The sequence below is a fragment of the Bubalus kerabau genome, chromosome 7 (genome assembly GCF_029407905.1).
Source record: "Bubalus kerabau isolate K-KA32 ecotype Philippines breed swamp buffalo chromosome 7, PCC_UOA_SB_1v2, whole genome shotgun sequence".
In the NCBI taxonomy this organism is placed as follows: Eukaryota; Metazoa; Chordata; class Mammalia; order Artiodactyla; family Bovidae; genus Bubalus; species Bubalus kerabau.
Window position 1 is genome coordinate 33,766,850 of NC_073630.1, and position 19,439 is coordinate 33,786,288.

At 38.8% G+C, this 19,439-nt stretch overlaps 1 protein-coding gene across 3 annotated transcripts in view; it reads left to right on the forward strand.

Moving 5' to 3' along the window:
* Positions 1 to 1,851: 1,851 nt before the first annotated feature.
* ANK2 (ankyrin 2) overlaps positions 1,852 to 19,439 on the forward strand; it is a 285,421-nt gene continuing 267,833 nt past the window's right edge. For 2 of the 3 annotated variants that reach the window (XM_055588008.1, XM_055588011.1), the window contains exon 1: positions 1,853 to 3,302. In XM_055588008.1, coding sequence (XP_055443983.1) covers positions 3,174 to 3,302 — 129 coding nt within the window. In that variant the 5' untranslated portion in view covers positions 1,853 to 3,173. Of the gene's footprint in view, positions 3,303 to 19,439 lie in introns of all 3 variants that reach the window. The other variant, XM_055588009.1, reaches the window with a different exon arrangement.

The following is a 19,439-nucleotide window of genomic DNA, read 5'->3' on the forward strand; positions in this document are numbered from 1 at the left end:
GTGAGGCTTTCTGGGTGGGTTCCTTCTCCCGAGGTGGGCTGATTTAAGAACACGGAACCTCAGCCTTCCTTCCATTCCTGGGGAGGGCTATCTGGAGCAAGTCATTGGCCTTCTGGGGTCCTCAACTGTAAAATCACGGTGACTTTGCTCCCTGAGTTGCATCCAAAGATATTATGAGAAAATGTAATCAAAGTAGTGTAATTATTGTTTTTAAAGATCTGGCAATCATGGTGCTTTGTGAAAGATTAATATCAAACTAACATCTGATTCATTACCTTTTCTTCATGTGACAGAATGAAGAAAAGAGCTCTCATACTTTTTGTAGAAAAATGGAGGGAATCTAGAGGATTAAGACTTTGTTAACTATGCCTAAAAAAATTTTTTGTAAAGTTGTTGGATTGCAGTTTTAAAAATGTGTAATTCTCCTGGTGCTAGAAAATCAGATAATTAAACTGATATTGTCCACTTGTACAAGTAGGTCTATTGAGTTCATTAAAGACTAATGAAACAAACAAATGTTTTTAACAACAGGAACTTCCCACTTTCCTCTCTAGCTGTGCTTGTGGTTTTTTGTTTTCCTTTGGGGAGGTTTATAGGAGATGTTGTGATCCAGGATAAGCAGGTTCTAAAGGGGTGTGGGACAGGCATCGTCCCAGACAAGCCCAGAAAGATTCTCATTAAAGAGAATCTGCTTTAGGAGACTCAGGTACCGTTTGTTGGGATTCATGTTATTAAGTTAAAAGGATATTCACAAATCAAGTAAGACTTGTTGGCTGTAAACATTTAAAAAAATGTTTAGAGGAAAAGAGAATGCCAGATGGCATTAGGATCACCCTGTGCTTCAGTCTTTTACTCTCACTGAACCGCTTTCATTGCTAACAACGGCTTTGATACCATCACAGATGATTATCTCAAAGACCCTCAGAGGAGAAAATGTTTGATTATCTTTTATCAAGTGGAAGGCAATGACTCACCTGGTTAAGGAACTTAAATATCTATGTATGGTTCTTTGTAAATACATACAAGATTTTCCAGAGGAGGGAGTTAGTAAGCTGATTTTTTTTTTTTTTTTTTAGAAGATGAATTCTCAGCTGGTCAAATCAGAGAAAGTTATGCTCATCATATATAAAAAAACTAGTCATGCTGGCTGAAAGTTAACGACCTGTGAATCTTCATGGTGCCAATACAATGCTGGCTCATGCCATGGCAATTATTCCTATTTTTTGACTGACTTTTGAGTCTGATTTAAGTGCAGGGTTCACTGATCAGGGGTCCCCAACCTCCAGGATCTAAGGCCTAATAACCTGAGGTGGAGCTGATGTAATAATAACAGAAATAAAGTGTACGATAAATGTGATGTGCTTGAATCATCCCCCAAACTTCCCCCCATCCCAGGCTATCGAAAAATTGTCTACCATGAAACCTGTCCCTGATGCCCAAAAGGTTGGGGACCACTGCCCTGAACTACCATGAAGTACATTTTGCTTGCTTATGGGATATTGTATTAATCCTTTCTTTCAACTTAGTTTAGGTAAAAATGAAAAATTACATATTATGTTGTAATAGGTCAAAATATGTAGAGACAACCCACAGTATATAGAAAATTAGTATGTTCCCTCCCAGAAGAGTTACTCTCTTCATGTAGTATTGGAAATGAAATGTTACATTTTCCTTTATCTAGGTAGATATGTCATAGAATTAGGATACAAAAAGATGCCATTTTGTAAAAGAGCACTTTTAATATTTTACCTTTTTCCTAATAATAGGATATAAGTAGGATGGGATTCTATTGTTTAAATGTCAGCAATTATGGTACTAGTTAACTGTGTGATTATATGTAGGGATGGGGGGGTCCATAATCCACTGTGTACAACACAGTGTTATGACTCTAGAGTCCAGAGATGAATAATTAAGAAAGGAGTGACATTTTATTGGCCCTAGATAAAATTGTAAACTTCTAAGCAAAAAGACTGGTACTATAAGCAATTAAAACACTATACAGAGCTGCATCTTCTTGAATTAACAGGTTGTATCCTTTCTCTTCTTTCATTGCATCTCTTTCTTGGGTATACATGCAGGAACATTGAGAAATATTAATCCTGTGTGACCTCATCATGTTAGTTAATTCTGTATTTAAGGAAAGCCTTTGGTAATGAATGATGAGTACCTGTGTGCCTCTCAGAATGATGGAGACTGACTTCAGGTGTGGCCTGCTTCTCTCTCTCCCTTTCTCTGCCTCTGCTCTCCTCTCCCTCTTTGGAGGGCCCCCTCTTTCTCCCAGGATAACCTGGCTGAGTCCAGATTATGCTGTGTACTCGCTGACAGCTCCTTTCCATTCCCTGCTTAACGCAGCTCCCTAATGCGGGCTCACGCTTGACAGTACTCCCAGCCCTTCCCAGACGGGCTCACCCCCGTGTTTCTCTGGCAATGGCAAGTGACTCCAACTGCGCTCCTCTTCCCCCCGAACTGCAGCGTTGATTCTTCCCTCTTAAATGACCCTTGGAGAGGGGAAGGGCTGAGAGATTTAAGAGACGGGAATTCATGTCATGTGCTACAGCAGAGCAGCCCTAGCAACGGCAGTAGCGGCAGCAGCAGCAGCAGCAGCGAGTCATTTAGCAAGACCGCACCATTTTCTTCTCACCCTGCATAGAGGTGTGGTTGCAAGCGGCAATCAACTACCCACCCCCTTCCAGTTCCACGGAGGTGGCCTCTTCCTGGCTCCAGTCGGAAGACACAGACTGTCTGGAGGAGTCCCCAAAGACCGTTCCAATTGGTGATGTGTGTCTAAGAGGAAGGCTTTTTCAACTAGTAGGATGCTTGTCTGCCCTTGCGGCCATCCAACGGCTGAAGAGCTCGGAATCTAGTGCTCCGCCTTCCCCGTGGGACCATTTCTAAGTGTGGGCGCCCACCTATGCCCGCGTGTATGCAGGTGTGCGCTCCTGGAGGGGCTTCGCCGCGGACTTTGGTACCTTGTGAATTATGAATGCTGCGGAGGCTGGAGCAAGATTCCGACCTAGCTCGGGGGCGGAGTGGATTATTTTGTGAGTGTTCTGGCTGCCAGCCATTGCCCTGGTGGGGAAAATCTCCTCCCCATCTAGCTCTAATATCACCTGGATTGCTGGGGAGTGGAAACTGAGCTGCCGCAACTGCTCCTGCTGCTCTCCTCTGCAAAAATGGCTCACGCTGCTGCTTCTATTAAAAAAGTTCGAGAGGCTGAACTGGATGAAAAGGAGAAAAACCTGGAGAGAGAGAGGAAAAAACAACGGAAAATCCCCAGGGAACGTATGGAACGGAAAAGAAAGGTATGAGGAGCATCCCTTTAGGCCCTTGCTTGTGAGGCTCAGTGTAGAACCATCAGCCTCAGAGCTGGCAACTTCCTCCTCCCTTCCCTCCATCATTCCCCTGCACCATTTCCAAGCTCAGTTTGCAGCCTATAGCTCATGCCTAAATTTGCTGCATTGGGAGGAGATGCCTTAGCAAGGCAAATTTCCTTGGCTTAACCAAGTAAAGACAAAAAAAAAAAAAGTCTCTACTTCATTTTTCTGCTTTTCCTTAATATCTTTATTCAGTCTCAAAGCTAGGCGTTTTTTTTTTTATTCCTCCAAGTGACTCTGAACACTTGTCATAGAAGCAGGAAAGATTGGTTGGAGGGTTAAAGTATTTTCTTCTTGTTCATCATCTCTACTACAGGATCTTTAGCCTGTGCCTTCTCTTTGACTTTATGTATCTGCTGTAGATCTCTGGTTAAGAATAAACCACAGGTTTTATTTACTCTGCCCCCCTCCCCTTCTAAAGGTTGACACTGATCCATGTAAAACTATACTGAGAGTCTTCATGCAGTGAGCTGTGTCTCAGAATTTTTAAAATTATAATTTTAATTCACTTTTTGGTTTTCATTAATAATCTTATGCTTTTCTCTTCTGACTGTAGCCACTAAGTGAAAAGACCAGGGTTAAGTAAATGGAACAAAATGTTGATTCCATTTACAGTAAACTAGAGAATCATTGTCTTTCTCTTTTAAAATATTTTTTTCTTTAAGACAGAAACAATCTTACAACTTGATTGAACTGAACTATTCCTTTAGCTGGTGGTCTGTTTCTATAAGGCAAGGAGATCTCTATAAGTGCTTTAATTAACAAAGTGGGTCAGTGAATAATTTCGGAAGATGATAAATGACATATTACATTAGCAGGGCATAAAAATAGTGGTTTGTACACAAGCTGTTAAACATAGCTCTGGGATTAGGGATGCATTGGGGATCCATAGGCTTAATAATCCATGTGCTCAATGTCTTTTGTTTCTTCAGTAATAGATGTGTCTACCTTTTCATTTGGGGGTTGTTATCTTTGCCTCACTCTTGGAAGGACACTTGAGGACTCACATTAAGTTCAGATCTTACTGCGCAGGGATTCCTTACATTTCAGTGTTACTACTTATTTCATCAGGAGTTAGATCAAATGATTGTCATGAGGCAATACAAACAAATAACATTTGCCATATATTATTATTTTCCTTCTGGGGAAAACTTTAATACTGCCTGCCTGACCTTTAAATGGCCTTGTTTCAAGGATGCGTTCATTCTTTTTTATAATATCAAGGATGTTCTTGGCCATTTTGGTGGGAGTTGGCTCCCTTTTCGACAGCTACTGCAGTCTGTTTCTAATTGTCTAAATGGAACATTGTGCCATAAAGCAATTTCCTGTGATTATATCTTTTTTTATCTTTTGTTCTCTGAAACACAGTCTATTATTTTTTGGCCAGGAGTGCTTGTTTAGCGTATACTGTAACCTAATAACTTTGCTTACCATACCTCTCTCTTGGTCTCCCTTTGGCTTGCTTCTGTATCTAGTTCAAGCTTCTTCTTTTTCTATACTTGAGTAAAATTGCAAAGCCACATCATTAAGATGGAAGAGTGCCAACAGTTGTTGAGTCTCAGTTGCCTGGGTGCTGCATTGCTTTAGCTTGAGTCCAGCTCGGCAGGGAGAGATCATTGGTTGATACTGTGATCATATGATGGGATCATCTGATCTTCGTATTTAGATAGTATCATTAAATTAGGGAAATAATGGCCTAGCTACTATTTGTTTTTGTTCCTCTTTTTTTGGGGGGGGGATATACAAATCTATTGGTCCTCTTCCCTTTTCTACTGCAGATGCGTGTGGCATTACATAGCTATTTACACAGCACAAGAAGTGCTTGCTAAAAGAATGACTGGATTTTTTAGCTGTGTCAGGTTTATCTTCTAGATATAGTTCCACCTCCCCTTCCCCTGGCCCCATGCACACATAACCAAATTGAGTTAGTTCTAAAATTTGGTTTAAAAGAAGAAAGCTCTACCTCATAATTATTCCTTAAGGTATGCTGCTGCTGCTGCTGCTAAGTCGCTTCAGTCATGTCCGACTCTGTGCGACCCCATAGACGGCAGCCCACCAGGCTCCCCCGTCCCTGGGATTCTCCAGGCAAGAACACTGGAGTGGGTTGCCATTTCCTTCTCCAATACACGAAAGTGAAAGTGAAGTTGCTCAGTCGTGCGACTCTTAGCGACCCCATGGACTGCAGCCCACCAGGCTCCTCCATCCATGGGATTTTCCAGGCAAGAGTACTGGAGTGGGGTGCCATTGCCTTCTCCCTCCTTAAGGTATATATAATGGTAATTCCAAAAGAAATTAAAAAAGCATGTTTGCTTATTAGCAGCACTCTGGAACACCATCTCCAGAAATTAACCTAAAAATGATTATACTTTATTTGCTGATGCCATTTTATAACCATAAGGGAATACATCAGTTGTAGAGATGATTGACTTTATCATTTACATATCCGTTTGTAAAGTGTATTGTAGATGAACCAGTTTATTAAAAAAATTCAGATGAGACATTCCCCTGTGGTGTTAAAACCAACTGTGGATCTTGAAAAAAATAAACTGATTTTGAAAATACTTTTACTGAAGTAAAATATTATAGAGTATTAAATCAATTAAGCATCCTCATGTTTAGATTTCATTTTAATATTCTTTTATAAACTTGCTGTTAATTAAAAGAATCTTTGTGTTGTTATTTTGTATTCAATAAAACATTTCAAATAAATTTTAATTATTTGTAAAGTTAAAACACTTTTCTTGCTTGGCTGTAACCCCTCTACCAGCTTCTCAGTGATACCATCTTTGTAAATGCAGGATGTGTATACTAAGGAACCTAGTTTCAACTTCATGACAAGCAAGATTTATCTTAGAATAAAATGTTCAGGCTTCTTTCAGTTCAGTTCAGTTCAGTCGCTCAGTCGTGTCCGACTCTTTGCAACCCCATGAATCACAGTACGCCAGGCCTCCCTGTCCAGCACCAACTCCCGGAGTTCACTCAGACTCACGTCCATCAAGTCGGTGATGCCATCCAGCCATCTCATCCTCTGTCGTCCCCTTCTCCTCCTGCCCCCAATCCCTCCCAGCATCAGAGTCTTTTCCAATGAGTCAACTCTTCGCATGAGGTGGCCAAAGTACTGGAGTTTCAGCTTCAGCATCATTCCCTCAAAAGAAATCCCAGGCCTGATCTTCAGAATGGACTGGTTGGATCTCCTTGCAGTCCAAGGGACTCTCAAGAGTCTTCTCCAACACCACAGTTCAAAAGCATCAGTTCTTCGCCGCTCAGCTTTCTTCACAGTCCAACTCTCACATCCATACATGACTACTGGAAAAACCATAGCCTTGACTAGACAGACCTTTGTTGGCAAAGTAATGTCTCTGCTTTTGAATATGCTGTCTAGGTTGGTCATAACTTTCCTTCCAAGGAGTAAGCATCTTTTAATTTCATGGCTGCAGTGACCATCTGCAGTGATTTTGGAGCCCCCAAAAATAAAGTCTGACACTGTTCCCACTGTTTCCCCATCTATTTCCCATGAAGTGATGGGACCGGATGCCATGATCTTCATTTTCTGAATGTTAAGCTTTAAGCCAACTTTTCCACTCTCCACTTTCACTTTCATCAAGAGGCTTTTGAGTTCCTCTTCACTTTCTGCCATAAGGGTGGTCTCATCTGCATACCTGAGGTTATTGATATTTCTCCCGGAAATCTTGATTCCAGCTTGTGTTTCTTCCAGTCCAGCGTTTCTCATGATGTACTCTGCATATAAGTTAAATAAGCAGGGTGACAATATACAGCCTTGGCGTACTCCTTTTCCTATTTGGAACCAGTCTGTTGTTCCATGTCCAGTTCTAACTGTTGCTTCCTGACCTGCATATAGGTTTCTCAAGAGGCAGGTCAGGTGGTCTGGTATTCCCGTCTCTTTCATACTTTTCCACAGTTTATTGTGATCCACACAGTCAAAGGCTTTGGCATAGTCAATAAAGCAGAAATAGATGTTTTTCTGGAACTCTCTTGCTTTTTCGATGATCCAGCGGATGTTGGCAATTTGATCTCTGGTTCCTCTGCCTTGGACTGTTTTAAATATAGTATGTACCAAACATATATGGTACATGTGTCATACTGTGGTAGACCGAGAATAAAACCAAGCTTAAAGCAAATGGACCAAGAGTAAGATTATTTGAAGCAAGCTAATTTATCATTTATTTGTTCAGAAGAGTACATTGATGTTCTAGCTTTTTTACAGAGATGAGAGCTCATTATTTGCGGATTAACTTAAGTCGTTTCTGTGTACGTCTGGATATCTAGTTTTCATACTAAACTCTGAGAACTTTAGACTTGAGAAGGATTCCAAAAGGAATCTTTCTCGCAGACTTCTAAGACTTTGTTCTAGAAAGTGATTTTGAGTATAATATTCATTCCACAGTCATATATTCTTTTCCAAATGTACTTTTTTTTTAATTTGGAAAAATGTATAATTTTCAGAGGATCACTAAACAAAGCAGTTTCATTCTTGAAAGGAAAGCATATGTTTAAATTATCTTTGTCATTTAAACTTATGATTACCAGTTCAAATAAATAGATGTGTTCTCCATTTTTCAGCATGGACAAACCATTCTCTAATGCATCATACTGTCTGCAATATTTATTTAAATCATATAGCATGAAAGGCAATTTGTATGACTAGTTCTTGGCGTTGTAATGCTTGAAACTATTCCTATTTTATTTATACTATTAAAATGCCCGAGTTCATATTTTGTGTGAAAATTATGGTAATATTTACTGAGTACCAAGGTGGTCCCATGTCTGGCACACACATTGTACTATTTAATCCCATTGGCAGTTTGATACATTAGATATTCTCTCCATTTCACAAGTGAGGAAACTTGGGGCCAGCATTATGGAACTTGCTTAATCATATCCAACTAGTATATGGCAGAGTTGGGATTTGAACCTCAGGCTCCAAAATTCACTGGGAAAAAAGGTAGTATGATTTCTTGGTCTCGTACCTACACTAAATCTAGAGCATAAGTAAATCATTTAATCTGCCAATGTCTCAATTTTCTAACCTCCAAAATATCTTCGTATAACTGAAAGAAATTTAATTACTGTGAGAATAAATTAAATGACATATTTTAGAGGAAACGGTATAAATTTCAGGTTATGCTTCTACTATAATTGCACCAGAATATTCCATGAGATTTTTTGGAAAATCAATTGGTAGAAGTCAACATTTGCTTCTTAAATATAGCAATTGCTGTCAGTGATAAATGATTACATATGATCATTCTTTGTTACAGTTTTATCAAGACATCAGATGTATTTGCGTATTTACACTTATTTAACTAGCACAGAAAGGTGATTTTGCGTAGGATTAAGTGAAAATAAAAGCAAACTTTTTTTCAAGTCCTTTTCCTTGATTCTCGTAAAAAAGGGTTCTGATCAGTTATTTGCTTTCTTTTAAATGTATATAATTATTATCTTTGAAAGAATAAGATTTCTTATTTCTAGGATAACTTTTGGGTACTGTCCCAACCATATTCTTCTTGTCTATTTTGTTATTAAATTGATGACAATGAGAACTCTTACTGAGTATATTTAATGGACCTATCACCAAGTTGTAAGGGAACACGGAAACATAAAGAATATTGAAAGTTAGTTTGTTAGTATACTTTGTTAAAATGGAGGAATGCTTATTTACAAGTGTGGAGAGGAAAGTATCCTGTAACTTTTGAATTATGTTATGGGTTTAAAATAAGCATAAAATACAGTGGCCAGCTGAGCCTGCCTTCCTGGTGGTCTGAGTGCACTCAGTCGTATAGGAGGAAGAGAGGACAGGCCAGTCAGCTCTCCTGTGCTGGTCCCTTCTGCATGGACGCCCAGCCTGCTCCTGAAGGGAAGCCCTCCTCTGAGATGAGCAACGCTTAGTTAAGAACCACGTATGCAGTGTTCTGGATGCTAAGCCAAATGCAATATGATTAAACGTACAAATCACAACAGAATAATGTGGGTCCTGTATAATGTATTACATTCTGGAACTCTTCAAGTATGGAAAATTCCCATAATGTATGTTAGCACTTATATCAAACTGTCTTCGTGTCGTTTCCTATAACCCCTTCAGCGATACATCAGTACTTCAAGAAATCACATTTACATAAAGTAGATTGTGAGGTCTTGAGCTTTATTTGGACAGCTTTCTCTCTTTTTACGTCTTAATAGTCACTTGAGTCTAAATAAGTATGTTCGGGCACATCTGTTTACATGGGGAAGCTTCTATAGAATCACGATTTTTGTTTTTTGAGTTTTGGCTGCACCTGCATGGCTTGTGGAATATCAGTTCCTCCACCAGGGATTGAACCCATACCACAGCAGTGAAAGCGCTAAATCCTAACCGCTAGATCACCAGGGAACTCCCAGAATCATGATTTTTTAAAAACCTATATATTTTTTCTTTTACATTCCTTCTATCCTCCTCTCTTAGTTCAATTCAGAAACCCCTTCCTGGCTAGAATAATTATTTGTATGTAAGTGACTTGCACTATTAATGGTACTCTTGAATAGCACTGTAATCTAAGTTTTTATTGGTTTTTAATTGTAAAGAACCTCTTTCAACCACTTGAGTGGGTGACTAACTACTAGTTTAGGATTACAGCTGTCAAATTTGTGGGATTGTGGCAGAAATAGTCCCAAGTGTATGACTTGAGAAACGTTTTTAAGAAGGCTAAAAAGACAAAAATCTTAAAGTAAATCAGCTACTATGAGTGGGTTCATTTTTGGAATCTAAATTCTTTAAGCATACCTCAGTGGAATTCGCCACCCCCTTTTCTTTATGCTAATCTGAATTCATATAAATGTTTTAATCTTTATGAAAACATTTCATTGGTGACCTTTATTAAAATTTTTTTATTAGTTACTGTATTCATCACTTGGATAAAAGTAATGCTATTTATCATACATTTTTACATCATAAAGAATACCGAAATATTTTGTAGAAGTATTATAGGAGTCAGTGAAAATACAAGGAAGTTAAGAATTCAACTCATGCCATATATAATGATTTTTTTGTGTTTGTATTTTTCCATTATATCACTCTTTTCATTTGTATTTCTCAAAATAATTTCTTCATAAAGAATGACTACCTTTATTATCAGAGACAAGGATATAGTATATTAAAATAAAGAATAGTACAAAAAGGCACTTCCCAAATTTTGGAGTTCTACAGAAATTGCTAGTGGAATCATCAGCTGTTTGAGTATGACCCTTTGCTTCAAAGGTGACTTGTCATTTTTAAATGCGTATTGTGGAAAATCTCATTAAAGTCATCTAGCTCCATCCATTCATAATAAATCAGGATCCTGGGGTAGGCTAAAAAGGAAAGAAGACCATAATCTATATACATTTAAAGCTCCCCTGGTGATTCCAACCAGAATTGAAAACCACTGCGATAAATACTTTCATCTCCCCATCATCCCTTACTCTACCCACCCCATCTTTGAATTTGAAACAATAGCAGATCTGCTTTTAATAATCAGTATGACTCTACATTGCGATTTGAGAAAAAATTTTCCATGTGTATATATGAGACACCCTGGCGATTTTTTGAATGTTTAATGAGACTAATTGGTCTATCTAATAACCAATTAATTTTTTGGAATTTTTAAAAATTGTAGGATAAAATTGCTTCACAATGTGGTGTTAGTTTCTGCTGTATAACAGCGTGAACCAGCCATAAGTATACATATATCTTCTCCCTTTTTGAGCCTTCCTTCCACCCTGCCCTCCAGTTACCTTTGAGCATGGGAAAGAGGAAACAGTTTTATCAGATAAGTTGAAAGGCTTTATGATCTGCATGAAGTATGACTGTCTCTGTCCTGGTGGTATGATCTTCAGGAATGAGGCTGTGTGTTTCTGATACATACATATATAACTAAGCTCATAGAGGCCTCAGGTATTACTCAAGTTGAATTTTTGAAAGACCACTAAAGTGTGATTTAAAAGTTATGCCTTAAATAGACTGTGCTGTTTTGAATAAACTTCAATAAATATCCTGGGGATTTAATTGGTAATTTGGCAGCCTTGGAGACCTCAAACCTTTAGAGACGTCAGCAGTTCTGAAACTCCTAAACACAAGACAACCACTACTTTTTGTTCTTTGTCCTTGACTTTGGTAGATTTTCTATATCTTTAAAATAGTATAAAATCCATGAGTGTAGGGAAGAAAGAAGGAATGAGCAGCTCATAGATGAATTCTCTCTCCCAGTTCCTCAGATATCTCCTATTAATAGTTTTAACTCAACAAGCTCTTTATGATGCCAGGGTTTTTTTTGTTTGTTTCTTTGTTATATTTTTGGTTACTTGCATGAATATTTTACCAGATGTTCTCTCACTCTCGTCCTTACTCACCAGAGCTTCCAGGGTAGCCAGAAAGGGATTCCCCACTAGGTTATACAGAATTCTGAAATGGACTTTTCAGCATGTATAGCTGGACTATTCAGTTCAGTTCAGTTCAGTTCAGTCACTCAGTTGTGTCTGACTCTTTGCGACCCCATGAATTGCAGCACGCCAGGCCTCCCTGTCCATCACCAACTCCCGGAGTTCACTGAGACTCACGTCCATCAAGTCAGTGATGCCATCCAGCCATCTCATCCTCTGTCGTCCCCTTCTCCTCCTGCCCCCAATCCCTCCCAGCATCAGAGTCTTTTCCAATGAGTCAACTCTTCGCATGAGGTGGCCAAAGGACTGGAGTTTCAGCTTTAGCACCATTCCTTCCAAAGAAATCCCAGGGCTGATCTCCTTCAGAATGGACTGGTTGGATCTCCTTGCAGTCCAAGGGACTCTCAAGAGTCTTCTCCAACACCACAGTTCAAAAGCATCAGTTCTTCGCCGCTCAGCTTTCTTCACAGTCCAACTCGTACATCCATTCATGACCACAGGAAAAACCATAGCCTTGACTAGATGGACCTTTGTTGGCAAAGTAATGTCTCTGCTTTTGAATATACTATTTAGGTTGGTCATAACTTTCCTTCCAAGGAGTAAGTGTCTTTTAATTTCATGGCTGCAGTCACCATCTGCAGTGATTTTGGAGCCCAAAAAATAAAGTCTGACACTGTTTCCACTATTTCCCCATCTATTTCCCATGAAGTGATGGGGCCAGATGCCATGATCTTCGTTTTCTGAATTACTCCCTCCATTTTCCTTCACTTCATTAGTACCTTGCTAAAAGTTTTCCCATTAGATCTGCGTTGATGCCAACTTAGCCCTTTTCTAGAGATGTCCCTTTACTGTATATTTATCATTACTATATGATCACAATAAACTGTGGAAAATTCTGAAAGAGATGGGAATACCAGACCACCTGACCTGCCTCTTGAGAAATTTGTGTGCAGGTCAGGAAGCAACAGTTAGAACTGGACATGGAACAACAGACTGGTTCCAAATAGGAAAAGGAGTTCGTCAAGGCTGTATATTGTCACCCTGCTTATTTAACTTATATGTAGAGTACATCATGAGAAACGCTGGACTGGAAGAAACACAAGCTGGAATCAAGATTTCTGGGAGAAATATCAATAACCTCAGATATGCAGATGACACCACCCTTATGGCAGAAAGTGAAGAGGAACTCAAAAGCCTCTTGATGAAAGTGAAAGTGGAGAGTGAAAAAGTTGGCTTAAAGCTCAACATTCAAAAAACGAAGATCATGGCATCCGGTCCCACCACTTCATGGGAAATAGATGGGGAAACAGTGGAAACAGTGTCAGACTTTATTTTTTTGGGCTCCAAAATCACTGCAGATGGTCACTGCAGCCATGAAATTAAAAGACGCTTAGTTCTTGGAAGGAAGGTTATGACCAACCTAGATAGCATATTCAAAAGCAGAGACATTACTTTGCCAAAAAAGGTCCATCTAGTCAAGGCTATGGTTTTTCCTGTGGTCATGTATGGATGTGAGAGTTGGACTGTAAAGAAGGCTGAGCGCCAAAGAACTGATGCTTTTGAACTGTGGTGTTGGAGAAGACTCTTGAGAGTCCCTTGGACTGCAAGGAGATCCAACCAGTCCATTCTGAAGGAGATCAGCCCTGGGATTTCTTTGGAAGGAATGATGCTGAAGCTGAAACTCCAGTCCTTTGGCCACCTCATGCGAAGAGTTGACTCATTGGAAAAGACTCTGATGCTGGGAGGGATTGGGGGCAGGAGGAGAAGGGGACGACAGAGGATGAGATGACTGGATGGCATCACCGACTTGATGGACGTGAGTCTGAGTGAACTCCAGGAGTTGGTGATGGACAGGGAGGCCTGGCGTGCTGCAATTCATGGGGTCGCCAAGAGTCGGACACGACTGAGCTACTGATCTTATCTGATCTGATACTGCTCATATCGTGAGGAACACCTCAATAAAAAAAGTATGTATTATTAAGGAGAAATATCAAGGATACAAAAATTATTATAAACATATCAACCTAATCTTTATTTGGTTAGGAGAAATAGTATCATTTCACATTAATAATTTCACATTAATGTATATTTCTTGGCTCTCTATATATTTTGCATGCATGCATGCTCAGTGGCTCAGTCATGTTCAACTCTTTGCGATCTCATGGACTGTAGCCCCCCAGGCTCATCTGTCCATGGAATTTCAGGCAGGAATACTGGAATGGGTTGCCATTTTCTCCTCCAGGGGATCTTCCTGAGTCAGGGATAAAACCTGTGTCTCCTGCATTGGTAGGTGGATTCTTTACCACTGACCCAAATAGAGACCTGTTAATACCAATTTTAACTCATTTTTTCACAGTTTGTAAAAAAAGGTTGAAATCAAAACTGATTTTGACCTCTGTGTATCTTTATGTGAATAATGATGGTTTTACCAAATTTCTATTTTTTTTCAAAGGATTTATTTAATCTCTACATCAATTTTTTTGAGAGTAATGTGTTATTTGGTGAGTATTCTTAGGACTTCAAGCCTAGGAGACAGCATTTCAAGAGACCCTGAGAGAATTGCTCCAAGGAGGCAAAGGGAGGAGTCAGGTTATATAGAAGTTTTGCAACAAAGAAACTTAGTTTCAAGTGCTAAAGTAATATTGATCCCTATGTATTAATAAAATGCTAAAGTAGATTATCTTAGAGTTCATGTTTGTGTTACTAATATAATTTTTAAAAATCTAATCAATAAACATCGATTACATTTTAGAAAAGTAAATTATGTTAGCATTACAAACATGAACTCTTAAGAATCTACTGTAGTTTTTATTAATTATAGGGATCAAATATTACTTTTGCATTTGAAACTAAGTTTAGCTGCCAGTCCTTGTAAGACATTCAGCATGATTGGAGGTGGATATGGTACATAGGGTTATAAAGAACAGAAAACATACTAGAAAGCTGTTTGCTAATTTAATAAGTAATATTTACATAAAATTTCCAGATGCTCCTAAAGCTCCATAAAGACACATTCGGGAGACCTGTGTATTATTGCGGCTAACTGTGACGCTGGGCAGACTATTAACCTGACTCCAGTTTTCTCACCTATGAAATGATGTGGCCCTGAAATCTGTTAGCGATCGTTCTTGTTCCTGTATGATTCTGCAGTGTTTTCAATTGTTTTTGCTTCTCTTTATTTTTGTAAGTGATTGAGGAGTTCCATTGAATTTCCAAGTTTTCCTTCATATAATAGGCATTGCTTTGGCCTGACACTATGTCCCAGACACAGTTCCTGCAACCAAGAAGCTCTCATACCACTTGGGGTGATAGGTCCAAATAATAAGAATAAAATGTTATTTGGGCCATTAAGTTGGAATGGAGATTTGTCTATTTTTGTGTATATGACGCAAGTTTTATTTAATAGACTGTGTATTTTTGTAAGCTCTTATTTGGCAGAAAAAATAATGGAAGAAAATAGTTCCTGTTGTGGTAACACTTGAAATTTTCTGGAAGTAGTTAAGACAGAAGATACAGAAAATGAAGTAATCTTATGAAGTTGTGCGATTGTTTTTTGTTTTGTATTTTAGGTACTGATTTGAGTCATTTTGCAGGAAGAAGTTTATTGTGGTTCCATTATTTTCTGTTAGAGCCTGTGTATCCTGATAATGCCACATCTTATAAACCCACAGAAAGTATCATCATGGTGTTAATCATTTTTCAAAGATCCAATGGTAGTAATGATAGCTGCCTTTGAACTAGAGGGTGCTATGGCGAAAAGAGCCCATAGTAAGCACTTAAAGGAACCTCAGCAGTTTACAAATAATTCAGATGTATAGCTCAGTGAAAATAAGACATCTCCTGCATTCTTCTAGGGGTAGTAGTACAAACTTCCTCCTTATTTTTGGCTTCTGCCTCAAACTGTGCCAGATGCTTAATTAAACTATGTCACATCCTAACATGACTGAAACCAATAAAGTATAAGTAGAACAGGTAACCTGGAAACCTAACTCCTTTGAGGAAGTGGTTACTTAGGAAATGAGGAGCTTTTGCTCAGGGCATACCTACAATGCATGCGGCTGCAAAACATGTGGGCTCCAAAGGACAGGAGTCACAGACTGGGCGTGGGTGGTGGAGAAAAAAGCCATCTGTGAAAGCACAAGTTGTCATTAATGGGGAGGAAGCAGATGACAAAGGACCCAGGAGCAGATGCCAGCCCTGTAACTACAAGCACTTTATCAAAGCACAGAAAGGACTTTGTATATAACATAAAACACTCACACTCACCCATTTAACACAAGTGGCGATATTTCAGAACTTTTGACTTTTGTACTAGAAAACAGCACTGGAAGAAGAATTTATAGTAAGCTAATATGAGAAATCTTTTTTTGCCATCAAAGGAAGCTTGATAACTGAGATGCATGTCTCCTTAATCACTGTAATTAGCCTTCACACATGAGCCTTCTGGATTATGTATTCTATAGTAAGTTGCATAAGAGTTTACAAAACAATTTGGTCCCTCCAGTGATCTTTAAAATTCTATGAAAGTCAATCAAGAAACTGAGATGATTATGCTAGAAAGTTGAACATTTTCCACTTAGAGCCACCCAGAAGCTTTTATATTGTACTTATTAATTTCTCTTCTTTCTTGTGTTACATTAAAAAATATTATCACAATTCATTTCCCATTAATCCTCCTCTCTATTTCCATTGCATGCAGATGTACTTCAGCATATTGCAGTACCTTGGATAAAATAATTAAGTGAATAACTACAAACTAGACTTTGAGTGGTAAAGATTTTTGATTGAGTAAAAAAATAATTTATATCAAACAACATCTCTTCTAGGTAGGTCTTGAGTTTGTTTTGGTAATGTGTATATTTATTTGCTGATGATAAAATTACATTGGCAACTAACATTTGCTGAGCACTTTTCATCCTCCCATTGGTGTGCAAAATTATAATTTTACATAGTTTGAACTCCTGGGATAATTATACTACTTCTCTGCCTCTTTTGTAAGTTGACACACACACTGAATCTGCAGAACCTATACAGTATGCTCCTGCTGTTTCAGTGGTAACAAGGTATGTCTTGAGTAGTCCTTTTTCTGCCTTGGCCATGAGAATTGACTTTGATTTACCATACTCAATTCTCTGATTATTTTCAGAAGCAGGCATCTGCTCTCCACATACAGATAATAACCTCACAAATTGTGACTCAATCCCTGGTCCCTCCCAAAAGTACACTTTGTTTCTAGTTTCAATTTACTTTCCTACTGAATGGCCAAACTCAGTAAATTTTTTCCTTTCTGATTTCTTTGCTATTAGTCATCCGCTTACCTACCTCAGGCTAGCTTGGTAAAATATTTATATGTGTAATGTTGGTTCACTCTTGACACTGAATTCATCGCTGTGATCAAGGGTATGATGACCTTGTAAGTTGAGCTGTTTTCAGCAACCTCCTGTAGAGAGCACTTGTACTCTGATCAGAGCACACACAAGTACTTCTGTTAACATTCCATGCATTTTTCTCTGTGTAAGTGACTGCATGATACAGTGATAACTAAATGTGTTTACCTGCGGGGACTAAAGTTCTTTCTTTAAGCCTACATACTTTGTAGTTTTAATTTATAAGATGAGAATAGTGTCCCACATGCCCTGGTGTCATGGAATTTGACCAACTTGCTGTGTCCATAATAATGGCTGATTTTCTTCCTATACTGTGTCTTACCATTGCCTAAGACACAGTAGATACCCTACCAATTCTAAACACCTAAGTAGTATTTTTGTGTCAGCAACTCTAATTTGTCATAGCTTAGTCTTTTGAAGCAAACCTAGGAAGAAAAGTTTATTTGGTCAACTTGTGGATTGTAGCATAAACAGTTATCGCAGAATCAAACAGAACCAGAAATTTTAAAATTTTGTGAAAAGCTATTCTCAATTACATTTATTAACAAGGAAATTAAAGATATTATGAAGAATGGGAGAAAAATTTTTCTAGAGGAATATTTTTTATCTTCCTTTGTATATTTAAAAGTTAATGCACAGAATTTGCATCTTTAAAACCACACTAATGTTTAAAACTATAAATTAATAATTTTGTAAACTATTAATTTCCAGTTTTCAGTGCAAATTCCCTTGTCCGCATAGTGTTTGAAACTTTCCTCTGGGGTGCATTAAGTCTGCTGCATTAGGCTGGCAACACTCTCTCATAACTCCTGTTTGCCCTGTTTCTCCTCTCAACCTTGATCCTTGTTCACACATAATAAGGGCACGCTTAGCTGGCCAAAGTCAGTAACTATTTCTGTTCTCTTCCTGCTCTATTTTGATGAATGCGACCCAGGCTCCTGTGATGAAGTGTCTGCATGCCAGTGACCCATACATGTAGCTTGTTTAGGTGTAGGCTGCATTACTGAAATCATGATTTTATCCTTTGTGAGATATATCAAGGTTCCAGTGATTTCTAAAACTTTTGAAGGATTCTCTCCTCTGACTTAGCACACATGCATGCATGCTAAGTCGCTTCACTCATGTCTGACTGTTTGTGGCCCTATGGACTGTGGCCCACCAGACTCCTCTGTCCCTGGGATTCTCCAGGCAAGAATACTGGAGTGGGTTGCCATTCCCTTCTCCAGGAGATCTTCCCAACCCAGGGATCAAACCCCCATCTCTGTTGTCTCCTGCGTTTGCAGGCAAGTTCTTTACCAGTAGTGCCACCTGGAAATGGCAGCCCACTCCAGTGTTCTTGCCTGGAGAATCCCAGGGACGGGGGAGCCTGGTGGGCCGCCGTCTATGGGGTCGCACAGAGTCGGACACAACTGAAGCGACTTAGCAATGCCACCTGGGAAGCTCTCTGACATGTGTGGGTTTCTCCAATGGAAAGCTGCTAGAAAGTGTACACATCATTGTAGTGCAAAAATAAAGCAAGGAACTGTGAAGCTCATTTAGACTTTAAAGACTGGCAAAGAAACTGTGGCATGTCAGTGTATTTTATAGACTGTCAAGTGGAGACCAACCTGCAGAACAGAACAGCAAAGGCACACTTCTGTTGAAACAAGCAGTATATTGTAGCCGAATATAAAACCTTCTAACATTCCTGTATGCAAAAGCATGGTAAATTAAACGGGATTTGTCGTGAGTCTTCATATTCTGAAGAAGCAGTTTTTTTCTTTGTGAAACCACATTCATTTTCATGGAAGATTCAGGGGGTAAAAACACACACAGGCAAGATATAAAAATGAAAGATAGACTTCATACAAAAGCTTCATACAGCTTTTGTAAAGATAAAAGCTTTAACGGTTCAAAGGCTCTTCCCATCCCCCTTTCTTCTTTGAGTTCAATGATTGTGTAATTCCTTGGAGTACATAGGTCAGCAGTGTGCCCTACTAGAGAAGTAAAGTTGACTAGGAAATTATCATATAAAAGAAAAAATAGAACACTGTTCTGAGATGTCACAAGATGGTAAATTCTATTGCAACTTGATAAGAGGTTTGTTTTTTTTCCTTCTTCTAACTAGCTTATTTTGAAGTAGTATCTTTTCTGAGAAAACCTTTCCTTGGAACTCTGTTCCTAAGGTATGATGTATATGTATGCACATAGGATCTAGATTCTATACATCTGCATTTCTCAAAATTTTATTTCTCTCCTCTACTTTTTCTCCCCCTGAGTTTTCAAT